The following is an 18,981-nucleotide window of genomic DNA, read 5'->3' as shown; positions in this document are numbered from 1 at the left end:
CCCTCCGGTTCCTCTGAAGCCGAGCCCGCGCCGCTGAGCAGAGCCCCCCGCGCTCACATCGGACATGATACGGAGATGAGGCTCAGAAATGGCACCTTCCTGACAGTGTTAGTGTTTGGAGTGTGCGGGCTCATATCGCTCTCCTGGTACACGGCGTTCAGCAATTCCAAAGGTAAGACATCTCTGTGTGTATGTGTGTGTGTGTGTGTGTGTTGTGAGAGAGAGAGAGAGTGAGGGGGTGTGTGTTGTGTTGTAGCAGATTTAAAACACACTGCCTTGTGAAATGTGTTGCATGGCCAGTTGCAGGTTAGATCTGGGACTGAAGGCTGGTGAGGAAACGCTGCACGGGAGCGCGTGGCCTCGGTGCATGTATCGCTTTTCCGAGTTCTCTCACGAACCCACCAGATCTGATCAACATTGTGTTTTTTTTTCTTTCGTGATGAAAACCGAAAGTTCACCATGGAGAAGCACAGACGGCGTGAAAGTAAATACGGCAAAGCTCACACGCGATTTGTTTACAGTTTAACACAGAGGTGTAACTGCTGTTAGTCAACATCTGGACAGGGATCCGTCAGGGATGCAGCTGCTGGTTGCCATCCTAGTGTCTTGCCTAGTGTCCATTTCCATTTTTGATTCTGTTACTGTGAAAAACTCTGAATATCGACCAATATTGATAAAAAAAATCTCTCAACCCCTTTTGTAACAGACGATTCTTTGTAAGAAAGCCATGCAATACCTCACGTGTCCTGTGTTTACGTGCATGTAAGTCTATGTACAGTAAGCTGCAAGCATTCATTCAGTACAACATTCAGTACATGTTACTTGACTGGATTGGAAGAATATGTAGTTCGGTGACTTAGTGGTTAGTACGTTTACCTCCCGCCTCTGGGGTCAAGGGTTCGCTTCCTGTCTCCACCCTGTGTACCACGGAGTTTGCATGTTCTCCCTGTGCTTCGGGGGTTTCCTCCGGGTACTCTGGTTTCTTCCCCGAGTCCAAAGACATGCAGGCTGATTGGCATTTCCAAATGGTCTGTAGTGTGTGTGATTGTGCCTTGTGATGGGCTGGAACCCCATCCAGGGTGTCTTCTGCCCAGAGTTCCCTGGGATAGGCTTCAGGCTCCCCTGTGACCCTGTGTGAATAAGCAGTACAGAGAATGGATGGATGGATGTCTGATCTGATCCTGTACTTATCCAGAATTTCAAGCTTTGTTGTACTCATATTCACTGTCAGATGTACTCGTTTGTGATTGCATATGAATCCTCTTGACCTATATGCATAACAGATGATATTAGCTGTCATGCCTTTCAGGCTGGAACTAAAAGGCAGCTCCCTTAGGGTACGTAACCTCTCATCTATACTCCTTCTGATCCGTTGATTGCTGTCCTGCTCGGTGCAACTGCTTCCTGTGCACTTGTTTCGGTTTTATATAAAGATCGAGTCCAATGCAGTGATGCACGTATTAAATGTCATGTTCTTTATGGCCCTTAATAAATCTCTTCACCTGATATCTTCACACACACTTTTTAGGTCCTGTAAAGCTCAATTGTTCTAGCAAATTACCAATTAATTCTGACATTGTCTGCAGTAATACAACTAAATAGACCTCAAGGTCTCTTTTGTTCCTTATATCGTTCACATAAAAGGTCACAGTTTTATAGTTTGCAAGGCTGATGACAGATGTGACTTGATTATGTATTACTAAAAAAAGACAGTATGTGTGCCATAGGCACTTCATAATAACTTTACAGTTCATAAAGCAGCTATATTAGTGTGTGTATGCATAGAGGTTGTTAGGAAATGCATATAAGAGACCATATCTGAGAACTTCCTGTTGGCATAGCTGGTGGTCAGCTTTGATGACTTACTGCTGATAGAATAACTCATACATTCTACATTACTAAACACTTTTCAGTATATTTAGATCAGCTGTATATTGTAGGTTGTCTGCTGGCAGCCTGTGGAAAATTGTTTATAAAATTGTATTATGGTTTTTTGTGGTTTAGCATAGAAGAGGTATTTTTGCTCACTGACAGACTGATACTCATTATTGAAAGGTGCACACACAGGAGTCACTCTGTACACTCAATACAGGCAATATAAACTTGGATCAGCAATTCACCAACAAACTTGCATTTGAATAAATCTTGCCTTCTGAAATAAGATTATTTACTTTTGCACTAGGATTTATAGTACTTCCCCAACAAGTTTCCCATGATGGAGATACTGCACTGCACTGCCTCATGAGCTGTGGTTCCTTTGTAATATCTTTTGCAGTAATGTTCGTTGTTTATATTGTATGGCTACATATACAGTTTTATGTAACTATTGTTATGCTTCACTCATCTTTCTAAAAATCCTTCTAACTAAACCTGGCTACAAGCTCAATTTGGGACAGGACCATCCCATGCCATTTACAAATTGCATCAGGTTCACCTCTGATCCACATCATTCCACTAAGAGATTAATATGGGGACATTACTTCAGTTATACCACTGTTGTAAGCTATTTCGCTTACCTGTGAACACTAGATTCATCTATACAATGTTGTCGCTGTATACATGGATGCATATTCATGGGTTGGTGACATACGTGAACTTGTAAGAGATTCTAAAAACCTGTATGGATTTAATGGGACTTTCTGAAGTGAAGAAGATGTGTTTACAGCAAAGCCTTTTTTATTTTTTATTTTTTATAATTCCAGCCTGAAGCTCTTTTCCTGGGGCAAAATAAGAGGAAATGTAGTTCTTGTTATTTCTGCTCTGGTAGAAAGGGAGAGAGATGTTGATTGACCTCTTGTCCCTCCTTTTCCTTTGCTTTCCATTGTCTCATTTGCAAAAGAAGAACAGGGCAGGGTTCACATTGCCCTCCTGTCCCTGACTGAGCTGACACAGATATTCCCTTGATGGAGTGGGTGTGTGTAGGTGTGTGTATATGATGGTCCATCTCTGAGTAATCTCTCACAGATGGTGAATCAGGTACACTTTAGGTCTTTAGTTACCCTCTTACCTTGGATAAAGAGAGTGGAGAAATGAAACTTGGGCTGTAAGGAGTGGATGATGTGGTACCTCACTGCAGTTGCTTTTAGAGAAGATTTTGTGGAAGCCTTTGGTTATTTATCATTTATTGTAAATTGCTCAGGAGATGTCTTCAGAAGAGCAGTGCTGATGTTAACTTTGATAATTGAGTTTGTCTTGCATGACCTCTCAGAAACAAGTTGTTTGTGGTGTCATATTTTACTCCTCAGTGACTGATTTAGCACATAACTGGCTGAAAGTGTGCTTCTCTCGCACCTGGTTCCAACTATTGTTACCAGTCAGTAGTATTTGTTTACTACAGTGTGTTATGTACATATGTACTAGCATTTAAAATGTAAATTGTAACACTAAAGATGGGACAAATGTGTAAATATTTAGTTATACACTCACCCACCACTGAAATGGAAATGCCTTGTTGATGAGAGAGGTCAGAGGAGAATGGCCAGACTGGTTGGAGCTGACAGGAAGGCTACAATAATTCGAATAACCACTCTGTGCAACCATGGAGAGCAGAAAAGCATCTCAGAATGCATGCCTTGTTGTGCATTCTAAGCCCACAGAACTGACAGTAATTGGGTGTTTTTTGTTTTCCGCACTATTATGTGTAAACTCTAGTGTGTGTGTGTGAAAATTCCAGGAGTTCAACAGTTTGTGAAATACTCGTTCTGAAAACCAGCCTATCGAGTCACCAAAATCACATTTTCCCCCATTCTGATTTTTGATGTGAACTTCTCGACCTGTATATGCATGATTTTATGCATCGCGCTGCTGCTATATGATTGGCTGTTTGGATAATTCCATGAACAAGCAGGGGTGTAGGCGTTCCTATTACAGTGGCAGTTGAGTATATAACCACAATAATACAGCATTTTATTTATAAAGTGCTTTTTAGTAACTCTGCAACACTTAATACATTTTGTACAATTATCAAAACATATATTGAGATAATATGTATATGCAAGGGCAATTTGTGTTGGAAGACAAGAGGTTATGGGTTGAATAGATTGTTTGCTTGCAGAATTTGTTTAAGTTTAGAGAAGTGTGCAAGTTGATCTAACTGTAATTGTGGCACAGTCCTGCTCTTTAGAAGACATGGCTACCAAATGTACGGAAGTTGGATGGTACGAGAAGGGGATCTGAGATTACGGCTGTGTTGGTAGAAAGGATAAAACCTGACAAATAGGAGTGAGGAACACTGTTGTGTATTGTGTTGGTGAGGAGAAGGATTTGATTGGGTTTCACTGTTCTATAGGGAACAGTACAGAGTTTGAAATACTGGTGTGATATTTGGCCAGGGTCCACCATTAGTGGAAAGAGGTTGCCGAGGCTTGAGTGATTTAGAGCCTGGAAATGAAAGTGAGGATGAGGGCTTAAGAGGCTGAATCTGAGGGTTGAAATGCAGTGGAGGTTTTTGGCGTGTGTCAAAAGGAAGGTTGGGGGACTGAAATGGCACCAAGATAACACTGAATCATTGACCTCTTTTCTAGTGTTGGGCTGAATGGCTTCTTTTTTGCATCTGCTGAGTTGCTTAATCAGGAAGAGGAAGGACCTAAAAACACTCCTCTGATGACAGGAAGTGTGTATATAATAAACATGGCATGGTTGTCATTGTCACTCCTTATTCTGTTGACTAACTGTATGAAGGATTTAGAATAATTTGGACATGTTGTAATTATCACAATTGTTTCATCTACTGACCTTGACAGTGTCTTGGATATTTTCTCTGATCCAAACTGACAGCAGAGATACAAGCAGTTAAGAGGCAGATGAAGTTATCAGTGTTTTCAGTGAAATTGCAACTTGCCTTGCAGGCAGCAGATGGCTTGAAAAATTACAAATCCTTTAAATGATGTAATATTAAATAATACACATTAACCAAGTGGACTCATTTGTATTAGTATTGGCTAAAAATTTGTATTGCTTTTTGACCCTACCCATACTCTTTGTATGTCTAGGATCTTGTAATTCATGTTTGTTTTCATTCCTGTTTTTGTTTTTGAGGTTAGCACACAGCTTTGCAGACCTGTGTGTATTTTAGTGCATAGGTCAGGAACTCCAGCAACATGGCCCGAGGAGGTACAACCATGGTGAAGCTTGAACAGCCCTAGAGTGAAGACAGCATTTTAGACAGAAGTGTACATGCTAGGCTCTGTACCACATTTATTACTAGAAATAACACACAAACATCAAGGCAGCATGAGTGTGTGTACACTTTAAAACACACTCTTATTATCTAAATAAAGGTTACTTGAATTAGCTTATTTTTTGATGTCTTCTTCCAAGTGCTCCCTCAGATATTTGAGGGAGCCCATTGGTCTTGTTAAAGGCTTGAACTGAACGCGGTCTTTGTTACAGTTCCAGACACATTTGCCCAAGCTGCAATTTTGTATTCTTAGTCATTAATGTGGCCATGAATCCTTCAAACTAGGCACAGCTTCACTTGTGATCAGGTTTATACAATCATACAGCAATGTGTAATTAAACTACAGGGTTGAAAATTAAAATAATGTGAAATGGCAGCTGGGGGGTGGGGGGGTTGTCACAGTGGTTAGCCTTGTTGCCTTGCACCTCCAGGATTGCGGGCTCAAATCCTGCCTCCGCCCTGTGTGCACAGAACTTGCATGTTCTTCCCATGCTTCGGGGGTTTCCTCTGGGTACTCTGGTTTCCTCCCCCAGTCCAAAGATATGCGTTGTAGGCTGACAGGCATTTCCAAATTGTCCGTAGTGTGTGAAAGGGTGTGTGAATGTGTATGCGATTGTGCCCTGCAATGGGCTGGCACCCCACCCAGGGTGTCCCCCGCCTTGTGCCCCGAGTCCCCTGGGATAGGCTCTAGGTTAACCCACGATCCTGTGTAGGATAAGCAGTACAGAGAATAGATGGATGGATGGATGGATGAAATGGCAGCTGGGAAATTTGCCATTACATTATACTGACAGCCTTTATCATTTACCTAACATTATTCATTCTTCTAACCACAGCACTTTACAGGTGAGAGAATGTTGTTTAAAAAACTGCTGAGCTGTTGAAGGTTAAGGATCTTGCTCAAGGGTCCAAAAGTGGCTGTCTAGCAGGACTGGGATTTCAACTCTGACCTGCCAGTCACTCACACAGAATATTAACTGCTAAGCTACTACTTCTGTACAGACATTAAAAGCTATATAAATAGACTTGTATGTAGAGCAGGGTGTATTACTGCCTCGTGCTGAGTGCTCCTGGATCAGGTTCCACATCCACTGTGACACAGACAAGGATTAAGTGTTTCCTAAACATGAACAAATTAATGAATTTTTCATTCATTTCTTCATTCATCTTAAGTTACTGCTTTAATCTGGTCAGGGTCACAGTGGATCTGGAGCCTGTCCCAGGAACACTGGGTAAGAGGCAGCAATAAAACCTGGATGGGACACCATGCTGAAAAAAACTCAGACCAAAAATGTTATGTTGTTTCTATTTATTAAAGCTCCTGTGAACTTTTTTTTTTTTTTCATAATTAGCCTCTTATTATTAGTTATAGCCTCTGTGGTGAATTAACCACCGACTACAACAGAAAGAACAATATTGATTTTTCAGTTAAGAGATTTTATTATTTTTTTTCTGCTGTTTTCTTCTTGACAATTCGAGTTTGGCGGGACTATTTCTACATTGGTAGGAGTGACGTCATGGCTGCCGGAGTACCAATCATAATTACTTTACCGATTTGTTTACTCAGCTTTACCTCAACCAGTGTAGCTAAAGTTAATTCTTTCCTGCTCATTCACCTGTATCTATTTATGTCATTTATATGCAGTGTTCTAGTGTTCTTGTTCATGTGTTCATAATGATCTCACAATTTTTGAAATGGTGACAGGAATGAGAATTAACAGAGGGGCAGCACGATAGTTGAGATAATCATGATCTTTTTTTTTTATTTATCTAATTAACACATTATTATAATATTCATTATTAATGCATTGGCACATTGAAAAGCCAAGACAGTTTTTCTTTGTTTGTATAATAAAATCTCACAGCACATTAATAACATTTCCATTTAATTAAACCAGACATGTTATTCGTGCTGCTTCTGAACATTGCAGTGCCATGCTCTGTTAATTAGTGGAGCTTTTTAAACTAGCTGGCAGGGTGAAGTAGCAGTGGAGTGCACACAAACCACTACCTTATCTTACACCAACACACCACACCACATCACACAATGTTCATGAGTTGCGTGAAAAAAAGTACTGTGGAAACTCATTCCATCATAAGTACTTTTCTAGCACTAGCATTTCACAGGTAGTTTCTGTTGCCAGGGAAACGCTGCTGTCAATCAGTGTGCAATCTGACACGCCCACACAGCCATTGGTAAGTAAGTGCTCATTTAATGAAACCTTTAGTATCACAAAGTTTTTTTTTTTTTTTTTTTTTACAGTAAACTATGTTGCCATGGGCTTTAAGATTAAATAAGCAGTGTGACAAAGTACAACACTTTGCAGATCATTTCACTTGTGTTAAGAAATCTCCAGGAGCTGACTGTAGGCAAAGTGGTTTAAAAAAAGCACTGTTTCCTCTGTTCAGCGGCTTTGGTAACACCTTAACATTTTGCTAGCAGCTTGTATTTACGAGTGTTACGCTACATAAAATAAATATCAGAGATGTTTTTTTTTTAAATTTAATGCAATGGTAAAAAAAAAAAATAAAAAAACAACAACTAATAATTAAAGGACTTCAGTTTCTTCAGGCTTTCAGTTTTCTTCCTCATGTGTTCTGAGTTTCAGTTTCAGACAACACTTTTAATTTTAGTGCATCACCAAAGAGTGTTACAGGAAACACAGCTGCCCAACAGGAATTTACCACAGCTGTTTATACAATATATTTGCTGCGCAACCGCTATGTTCTCATTTTCATATGAACAGACAGTATTATGGCAAGTTTTAGTTTTATAACAAGAAGTGAAATAATCAAGAGTGTCATTCTCCTTTGCTCTATCAGGTGGCTTTTTGTGTCTCGGCTCTAAATGAAGCCATAATAATGAACGCCTGATGAATTATACATGTGGGCATTGTTTGTGACGGGATGTTATTCTTTCATTAGTAATCCAACTACGGGCAGAAACAAGGTGATGGGCTCTTCGCCTTAATGTCGAGCTGTTTAAATGCAGATTTGACAAGTTAGACTTGGTAACTTGACAGACAGGACAACAACATGAATAGTTTAGACAATGTGGCTTCACATTTTGAATTGACTTTATCCAGATTCTGCGTGCATACTGTGAGACAGAGAAAGAGCTTTGAAATGTGGTTTAATTATTCAGGTTTGAAGTGGCTCCTGATAGCTCTAGACCACTTGAACTGCTGCTCCCACTATAGTATCTGAAGCTGAAAGGAAAGCCAGCGCTTCAGCCAGGCTGCTGAGAAACGGCCCTGCATTTATAATTAATGCCTGACTGCGATATGCTGCTCTCAATTCCGCTTTAGCTGTGGTTTAAACCTCAGGATTTGGTGCCTCCAGCTTTCAGATCATCTTGAGGGAACAACCACCTTTTTCCCATTTGTGGAAAGAGCACACTGTTACTCCCACTTTAAAAATTTGAGTACACGCTTTTATTCTAATACACTTTATAATTCATCAATTGTCGAGGACTAATGCAGTCGAGGGTGGACACATCAGTTGTCCAGGTGCCTAGGACAAAAAGATTTTGTGTCCAGGCTTAGTCACCTGGCAGAAAAGTCGGCTCAGTAGGCTAATGTGTCATAGCCAATGACTTGCTGACTTTTTGTCGAAGGCGCAAACATGATATGCTGTTTCAGACATTTCATTAAAAAAAGGATAATGACAATGGCTGAAATTACATTTGCATTAATTTATATACTCATTTGTGCCTATATTAAGGCTATTAGCTAGCTAACTAGCTCACCATACTTTATTACATTATGTTAGTCACCACTTTTCCTGGTCAATTTCAAATGCTACGTATAAGAAACAATGAAGCATTAATGCAGTATGAAGGACCTCACACATTACCATGGGTAAATATGTGGTGTCACAATATTTTAATGCTTAAATTGATTTCTTGTGGAGAGAGTGCTGTAGGAGTGCATGTAGGAGGCTGCTTTGACATTAAAATCTGTTAGTATTAGTCATTAGCACATCTGAGTCCTGAAAGCAGATAAAAGATTAGCAGTTAATAAGAGAATTGTTCTTAAATAGTGGCTGGCAGTACATTCAGTCCCACAACTAGGCAGGGAACTAGACAATAAAGCATAAGACGTGCACATAGAAATTGTTGTCCATGGAAATAACGTGTACACTACAGATGCAGTAGATAGGAATTAGGCTGAAAAAGCTGGAGTGTGCTGGAGTGTCCTTTAAATTAATTGTGAGTTAGTTTATGGAGTGTTATTTTATGAAGTGTTATTTCATGACAATGTGGTGTACATTTTATGATACTTCAGAATAGCTCAGGGAAATGTGAAGAGATTAAAACCTTTCATTTCTACCACACTTGACCTGAAAGATGTCCAGGATGAGTGGCAGGTTAATTATAATTAATAACAAATGTGTGTTTTTTGCCATTGAAATCTTATTAAACAGAAATGAAATCTTGCCAGCGTATGCTTAAATTATATTTATTTAAATGCACATTCAGCATTAGGAATTAGGAACAGCAAAAGTCAGTACCAGCCGCTGTGTTCTTAGAAAAATATTTATCAGCTATGACCCCTACACTCATAATGCGGTTGTACTGTAAGTGCTACTCTCTTATCACTTCTGGCATCATCTCACTCTGTTGATGATTCATCCTGAACTGGTGTCAGGGCCAAAAAAAAAAAAATTGGCTGACACCAGACTGTATGTGTGTGTGTATGTGTGTGTGTGTGTGTGTGCTCCATGTTTTTATCCCTTTATGGTTACCAAATGTTCCCGTAATCATAAGCATATATTAAATTATTGACCCTGAGGACATTTGGCTAGTTCCCATGAGGAAAACCTGTTCTTTACAACAAATGCAGCTTTTATATTTTATTTAAAAAAACAACTAATTTTCTTCTGGCATTATTTAGCTACAGTAACACACAGGTTAATGGAAACACCCCACAAAGATAGAATTACTATGTGTATAACCTGTGTGTATAACGTGTGTGTATAACGTGTGTGTGTGTGTGTGTGTGTGGAGGGGGACACTCGCTGGTTATAAGCCAGTTATCAGGAGGGCAGCATGTGACTGGGAGAGACCATGTGGTCGCTGTTTGTGATGCCTTAGTCATTCATTTATCTCTCTCTCTCACTCACTCACGCTCACACACACACACACACACACACCCCTTGTGTTCAGTGCTGTGTGAAATTTAACTCCCACTCCACTCCTCTCCTTTTCAGGAATAATTACCTCAGTCACTGCTTTGTTCATTTCCTGTCTGTCTTTCTCTCTCTCTCATTTCTCCTCTTGCCTTTCATTATCATTCTTTCGTCCAGTCCCTGCTTTCTGTGGCCTGTCATTTTTAGCTGTGATTGGAATTTGGGCACCTGAGGATATGACCTGTATGCTCTAGCTACTGGCAGGAAATGTTCTAGATGAACATTGGGAAAGGATGTAATTTGTAATTTAGTGATGTCTATTATAGTGCTGTTGAACTGAAATGAAGCATAGAGTTGAAGTGAACTATGTACTTCATTTTAAAAGGTCTTTTCTTCACTTATAAAAATCACATATGAACCACTGAGCCATTCCTACATCAAGATTAAGGTCAGTGTGGGACTAAAATACCTCGTAAACATATATATATAATAAAATATAGTATATATTTTATTAGTATATATATATTTTTTTAGTATATATAATATATTAAGCTTAAACACCAGAAGTCTACTGCAAGAGGGGGACCAAAATGATTGACAGGCAAGTTGACGTTGTCATGAACGGCTGGATGCTGGTGATGCTCTGCATCAGTCTGGGTGCTACAGAGACCAGAGTTTTCCTCTGAGATGATATTTTATTCTCAGCTTACGGATTTTGACCCTTTCCAGAAGTACACCTCCCTGCAGAACCATAAGTCCAGGCATTGGAGTTGGATCTGATCCACAGATCTTGATCTAAATCCTCTTATCAGGGTGGAAATGACCCAAAAATACAGGGGGTAGAAACAACTCAGTGTATTTCAGGTTGGATAAATGTGTTTGTTCACTACAGCATCTTGTAGGTTAGAGTTAGGGTTAAGGATCAGGCCCAGCTCCTCCTGGACTTTTAGTACTGTAGCGAGAACTCGGAAATTTTGCTATATGCTGCAAAAATGTTGTTGAAAATTGTTCATGGCACTTTTGATTCAAGGATATTTACACCCATAGTCACAAACACCTCAAGATACAGGATTCCTGGCTGCCTGACTTCAGATCAGCTTCAGGGAAGAATCACATTTCCAGTTTATGGATAGAACCAAGATCCTTTAGGAGAAAATAAGCCAGACTGTTACTCCCATGTCATAAACTGATTTACAAGCTCTTCAAGTAAGAACTTCATTTGTATGTAGGTAGCTGACCTGCTGTTAAAGTTTATTAGCCATTTCATATCCAATCCTCTAGAGCACTCATATAAAAGATTATTAGAGATTAACAGGAGCATTGTTTTTACCCATTCGCTGACTCGCAATGCTTTCATGCATACTGAGCATTCGGCTCTACAATTATCTGGCCAGTGAGATTCTCCACTGATAATATACTGTAGTTTAGTTCAGCATAATCTTAGTGAATTACAAATGATTCCTGTGTGACTGCGTGACTAATTACTGATGTCATTCCCAGTTTGTCTTTAATGGTTGTTGCAACTGATAATATTGTAGCTTCTTGGCAGTCCCTGGTATAAATATATCTAAGGTAGAGCACCGAAAAGTTGTCAAGTCCAATTTGCTTTTGTGAGTGATTTTTAAAAAAATGTAAATTAATGACTGACATTTACTGAAAATTGTAAGCTAGTCAATTTACTCTTAATCAAATGTTTTTGATTAATGACACACAAAACCCGGTTGAAATAGAAAAAGTTGAAATTCAGCCACCACAGAACAATACCACTTAACGCTCATCTTCTGGCTCGATAAACAATGACTACAAATAACATTTTCAGTGACAGATACGTGAAGGTAAACGGAGTTAAGCTTAGTCTCTGTTGCCTCCCTTGACTGTTCTATCTAATAATATTATATGATAAATGTTTTCAGCTTAAAACAGTGATACGATATTTACACCTAAAGCAGTCACTGCTTTGTCGCAATGTAAGAATCATTCTATTTGTTTTTTTTATATGTAAAGGAAACTGCTGTTAAACATCTTAAACATGTGTCTACATAGATATTTTGTACAGATTATCTTTTATTTTGACAACGAGTTCTGGTTGAACTCCTGTATTCACAAAAAAAAAAAAAAAAACGGAGAAAAATGTCAAGCGCTTCAGTGGGCAGCTCCTCTGAGATCGTTATATCTTCTGATGTGTAAAAAGCAGTTTCACTGCTTTTTTATAAGAAGCATAAATTGTCAAACACTACATCTGTTGGTGCTTTAAAGATAGTCCCTATCATTAAACACTGACTATCTGATCTTGTGCAATTCCTACTTCAAAATTAGTTGACAGGGTAAACCTATAAAGACATAAATGTTTTACATTAATGTTTTAAACCTATAAAGACATTTATTTATCAAAAATGAAGTTTGAGTCCTGTTGTTTTCATGTTGAATGCATTTAAAACACTGTTTATACATTTCTCTTCCATTTTTCCCATTGAGTGAGGTTCATACAATCTAAAGGAAGGTGGAGAAATATGGGACACCAGACAACTTCATGGAGCCAATCCTGTCACTTTACTGGATCATAACTAATTTGCTTGCATAATACAAATTGCTACCAGTGAGTCTAGTCTTTTCAAACATTTGACCTTGCTGTGACCTTCACCTTGTTCGGATCAATACCAAAATCTAATCGGTTCATTCGCTAATATGTTATTATTACAGTCATAATAACGTATAGATCCTACAAACATTCAACCAGTTGTTCTTGAGATATCTCGCTAACGAGAATCTCGAATCTTGGACAGACACATGGATGGACCGATGGCAAAAATCATACCTAGGGATAAAATGGATCTTGAGTTCCTGAGCATGAAGGTGTAAGTGAGATCTTTGTATAACAAACAGGAAAGACGCTACTGAAAAAAAATTATTTCGGACATTTGACTTTGCTGTGACCTTGTCCCTGTTTGGATCAATTCCAAAATCTAATCAGTTCATTTGTTGGGTACGATATTAATTCCCTATAAATCTTACAAACATTCATCCAGGTGTTCTCGAGATATCATGCTAACGAGAATCTCGGCTGGGCGCAGGGACATATGTACAACCCGAAAACATAAAGCCTCCACCTACTGGCGGAGGTATAAAAATAAATTTCAGTTCAGTTCAGTCCAAATCCACAGGAAATGAATGGCTGCCTTTGTCGCTTTGTTGCTTGCTACTGTGACTGGATATTTAAATTGATTCAGTGTAACACTAAGCCCTATAACAAATCACAGCCCACTATATACTTCGTTACCTGCTGGTGAATTTCTTTCTCGGCATCCTCTTACTGAGCTTTTGTCAGTTAGTGGAATTAAGTAACGGCAGTACGCCAGCTCACATAGAGAAACTACTCTGTGTTCTCCACACGTAATAAAGTGCACTTGATTAATTAACTCGAGACATTTTACTGAGCCTGCCTCACTCATTTAATGCGAAGTTTACCCGAAGTACAATTTCCCAACAGGATATACCTTTTTCCCACAAGATGAGTCCACTTCCTCCAGGCTTTGGTACGAATCCTCATGCATCAGCATAATTCTGTCTTGTCAACTTGAACTTGAGAAAGGACAATTGAGGACAATGCATGTTGACAGGGAGAAGGAGCACGACAGCTTTAAACCAACCGAGCAAATATTCCGAGTGGCGGAGATGCCGCAGCTGTCTGTCAGAATGACTAGCGAGAGAAATCTATTGGACGTTGAAGCTTTGCCTTGAGTGCGCTCAGTAAAACACACTTATTAATTTTATTAGCCATTTCATTATCACTCCTCACCTGCATAAACACCTAATGTCTGATTTATTGACGTTATCACACGTTACGGGAATGGAATTGAACTTGATACAAAATTGATACTAGGGGTGGGAATCTTTCCTGTAATTCACCGTGATTATAGTTCAGAATGCCAAAATGATTCTTAATGCATCCCAATTCTATACATAATGCATTTTTATTTCATTTTTACTTTTAATGCATAAAGTAAAATGCTGTGCTTTGAATCCAGCCTGCAATACTGAGCATAGGGGTGCTAATCATGTGATGCAGAATTGTTTAAAATTGTTTCCTACATCATGCAACTTAAGGGTTATTTAGCGGAATAATTTAGGAAACATGTTTCTATGGACTTACATTAGGTGAAAAGAAGAACATTTAGGTTTTGCCTTCAAATATGTAAATATGAAAATTAAAAAAATATATATTTGAACAGTGAACTTTGTATTAACTCTGTGTGTGTGTGTGTGTGTGTGTGTGTGTGTGTGTGTGTGTGTGTGTGTGTGGCTGTTGAGGCGCTCTATGCCAGCTCGGCTCTTTCCTGCTGGGGTTGCCATCTGCTCTGTGAGGAGTGTGCAGGTGTGTGAAATTTGTGCTTGGTCACGGCACCTTGTGGAGTGAGTGTATGTGTGTGTGTGTGTGTGTGTGTTTTTGTGTGTAGTGGGGTGTTCAGAGTAGGTAGATTCCCCATAGATACTGCTTGTTGTTCACTTTGCGATGTTTGATCACACACACACACACGCACACTGTACTCTCTGTGTGTATTCTTCAGCAGCTGAACACATTACATGTTCATTCTCACCAGTTTGGCTTGCTTCCTCCACCCCTTCTCTCTCCCCCTGTCTCTATCGCTCCCTCTCTCTAGCTCTCTTTTCCCACTCTGTCTCTCTCTCAGTCTCTTTCCCACTCTCTCAGTCTCTTTTCTATCTCTTTTTCATCATCTCTAACAGTTGTGGTTTTCATGAGTCTCTGCTGTTTCATGTGCCAGCCATCTGCTTCTGGAAACTGTTTCTCGTTCTGACTCTGAATGGGGTAAAGACCCTGTGTGTGTGTGTGTGTGTTTGAGTGTGAGAGAGAGAGACAGAGTGGATGAGATTGAGAGAAAGAAAAAATTTTTACAAAGATATTACAAATTCACTAGCAAGAAATTGTTTACCATTTTGGCAGCTGTGAAATTCTCCAGTTTTGTCTATTCTCTGAGCTCTAGGCTATTTAATCTCCCTGTGTATATATTACACTTCATCGTCAGGGATTAGAGTTTAATTACATTCTGTGTAGCTTTATCAAAATTGTACTTTATTACGCTGATAAGCCTGCTTGACACAATCACTTGAAATTTGAAATGAATTTCAGTTAAATATGCTGACATACAAACACACAAACACACAGTAAGTTTCTGTATACAATCAAATCACAGTCAAATAGAGACATTAGTTAGAAAACAAGATCAACACACACCCACACACACACCCTACACACAGACACAAGCTCGCATAGTCCTGAAATGCAATTGCTTCCTTGTGTGTCATGCAGTGTGTGTGTGCAGGGAAGGGAGAGACATGTAAGCTGTGTTCTGGCACTCATGATCAGCATGTACATTTCTTTTGAATTTGTAATCAACGAATGCATAGTGCTCCTGCAACTCACTGTCACACACACTCCTACGGCCCGCCTGTCTCTGTACCAGCACACGCTCGCGGAGTCTGAGCCAACGTAGCCGACACGACCTGGATCCATTATCTATAAAAACAGGGTGGATGCAATATGTTAAGCACATAGCAATGTCACATCGACGCAAACAGAGACACTCTGGCTTTTTGTCACTATTTGTGGCAGAACAATGTGCTATAGAAGAGAAGAGCCAATCAGCATAAGGACAAAATGATGGGGAGAGGAAGGAGAGTAAGAGATTGGAAATGACAAGTGTTCAAGTGATTTACAGAAAATGGATGGATGATGAATGAGACGGCAAAGAGACTTTTTCCTCCTCCAGCAAGAGCTGTGTCTTACAAGGCAAAGCAGTGTAGATTTAACTTTTTTTTTTTGCTATAACCAGTTTGTAAGATGTCCAGTTATTAGGCATGCTACTCCAGCTGTTCCAGGAATGTTATGGGAAAGTGTCATACTGTTAGCTTGCTGGAAGTGGTAACACCGAGAATCCCATACATTCCTAGCATTGTTATATGCACACTTCAGTAGCACTGCTGCCTCACAGGTCCAGAGTCCACAGTTCGATCCTAAGCTCAGGTTTCTGTCTGTGCATGTTGTTCCCGTGTCCATGTCGGTTTCCTTCAGTTTCTTTGACCCTGATCAGGATAAGGCTGCTACTGAGAATGAGTGAGAGACTTCTGTATTAGATACACATTATATGGCCAAAAGTTTATGGACGCCTGACCAATCACACCCATATGTGCTTTTTGAACATCCCATTATAGATCATAACTCCTTTGCTGTTAATAATAACCTCCAGTCTTCTGAGGAGGCTTTCCACTAGATTTTGGAACGTGACTTTGGGGATTTGTGCTCATTCAGTCACAAGAGCATTAATGAGGTCAGACACTGACATGGCAACAGTTTGGGAAAGACCGACATGTGAGTGTGATAAGGTGTCCACAAACTTTTGGCTGTATAGTGTATACTGAAGTGCACTATAGTCATTATATTAAGCCACATACAGTATAGTGCACTATGTAGGGAGCAGGAAGCCATTTTGGATTCAACCTTAGTCTCTTCCTGCTTTTACAAGCTCAGTATCAATGACAGTTAGCATGTCTTGTCATAGCCTCATGGGCGGTTTTAGAATCATGGTCTATCCCTTTTAAAGGCGAGTTTTAATTTAAACTCATCTTGCTGGGCCACAACAAGAAACAAGTCTGAAGTCAATGGAAAACAATACATGTTTCCAGAAATCAGAATGGAGCTGTTGGTCATTTATGCAGATGACAGATTTTTTATGAATGGTACAGTCTTTGCGTGAGTGAATCTGCAGCAGGCTCAGAGAATGTGGCTTTAGCATAAAGAAGGCACGAGGTATTAAACAAAGTCAAATTCTAATTCACTTTACAAACTGTGTTAATAAATTAAGAAAAGTTAAAAAAAAAAATCTCTAACACATTATTACACATTAATACATTTTAAACAAAGATGCTGTGTGTTTTTGAGCCTCAAATAAAATGTGTTAATGTTTTTAATAATAATAATAATAATAATAATAATAATAATAATAATAATGATAATAATATCTATCTATCTATCTATCTATCTATCTATCTATCTATCTATTTATTTATTTATTTAGTAATTCTGTTTAAAGTATCCAGTCTAATGATAATGATAAAAGTTCTCATAAAAGACAAAAGTGACATGCAAAGTTCTGCAGCCTGTGGCTTTTTTCAGAATCCTGGGTTGCAATATTTCAAAGAACAGAAATGAAAATTTGAAAAATGTTCATGTTTCAAACACTAATAGCATAATTCAACACATAGCTGTGCTTCTATCATAACATTATATATTAGATGATTCTTAGATTAGATCAGATGCTGAGGCTTGTGCATGTGAATGAACCTGACCCAGACTGTGTGTGTATGTGTGAGAGAGAGAGAGAGAGAGAGAGAGAGAGAGAGAGATTGCATTGTTGCATAATTATGTTCTGCGGCAAAGAGAGAAACTGGGTCTCAACATGGCTAACAAACAGCGTGTGCATACATGTTTGTCTCCAACCCCCTGTTTAATGTGACAAAGAACAATGTGTGTGTGTGTGTGAGGAACTCTTGGGATCTTGTTAATGTCTGCTGCACAATAGAGCATGAGAAACAGCACTGGAGAAGCTCTGTGTGTGTCTGTGTCTGCTTGTGTGTATGTGTGTGTCTATGTGCTTGTATGATGGCACTTAGCCCTTGAGGCCTCTGTGTTATTGAGTGATTCTGGATACGTACAGTGTGATGGAGTGGTCAGTGTGGCTTCTAAATTATTTGACTATATTTATCGCAGCAGTGATTATGCAGCATGATATATGCGCAGACAGAGGAATAATTTGGTTTGGTAAGAGTTCAATAGAAATACACAACATGCCTGAGGTGAAGATTTAACAAGAAAGAAGCAAATAAACTAGGATATTAAATGCACTCTCAAATTGTTATATATCGGAAGACTTGGTCTTAACAGTGTTAAATTTGCATTGCCATCCATTACGTTTATCAAAACATACAATTGCTAAACTTTTTGGCAAAATGACCTTTCTGTCACTTAATGTAGTCTCTTATGGCATACTTCATTTTGGCAGATTTTTAATTGTGTATTCTAATACAAAAAAAATGAAACTACATATTTAATATTTTCCAAACTGTGCTCATTGAACTGAAATTGGTCCATTGTTATTATTATTATTATTATTATTATTATTATTATTATTATTATTATTATTAGTAGTAGTAGTAGTAGTAGTGTAAAATGCAAACTAAATATCAGCAGTACAAAAAACTAATACAGGTAAATACACAAAAAACAAAGCAAAACAATAGAATCTTAGGTAATAGGGAAAAATGAGATTGTTTAATTGGATACAAACATATATTTACACTGTGGTGATATAAAATTACAGGCTCATTGCTAATGAATTGTATTCATATAATAAATCTTTTCAGAAATTATAATTTGAATGCAATTATTAAAGTTATTTTATAGCTTATAAAGGTATTTGTGACAGAAATGTTAAGGAAGTGTTTATGCCACTAATATAAAGCAAATCGCCTGAGGAAATCAATAAAAGGCATCTTAACTGCTTTATTTTTGCAATACAAAGGCTTAAACGAGTCTTGGGTATTGGCAGATACATGTTCACATTACCAGGTTGAAGTGGCACAAAACTGATTTTCTGCTG

General features: G+C 38.8%; 1 protein-coding gene across 1 annotated transcript in view; it reads left to right on the top strand.

Annotated features, from left to right (window-relative positions):
* The window catches only part of mgat4b (alpha-1,3-mannosyl-glycoprotein 4-beta-N-acetylglucosaminyltransferase B), a 146,805-nt gene that overhangs the window by 176 nt on the left and 127,648 nt on the right, over positions 1–18,981 (top strand). Inside the window, exon 1 of the mRNA XM_026940727.3 lies at positions 1–172. This exon is cut by the window's left edge and continues 176 nt beyond it. Within this exon, the coding sequence (XP_026796528.1) occupies positions 76–172 (97 nt within the window). The 5' untranslated portion in view covers positions 1–75. The remainder of the gene's footprint in view (positions 173–18,981) is intronic.

Source organism: Pangasianodon hypophthalmus, chromosome 7, assembly GCF_027358585.1.
Source record: "Pangasianodon hypophthalmus isolate fPanHyp1 chromosome 7, fPanHyp1.pri, whole genome shotgun sequence".
Classification (NCBI taxonomy): Eukaryota; Metazoa; Chordata; class Actinopteri; order Siluriformes; family Pangasiidae; genus Pangasianodon; species Pangasianodon hypophthalmus.
Note: the sequence above shows the minus strand (reverse complement) of the source record. Positions and strands in the feature narration are given on the sequence as shown.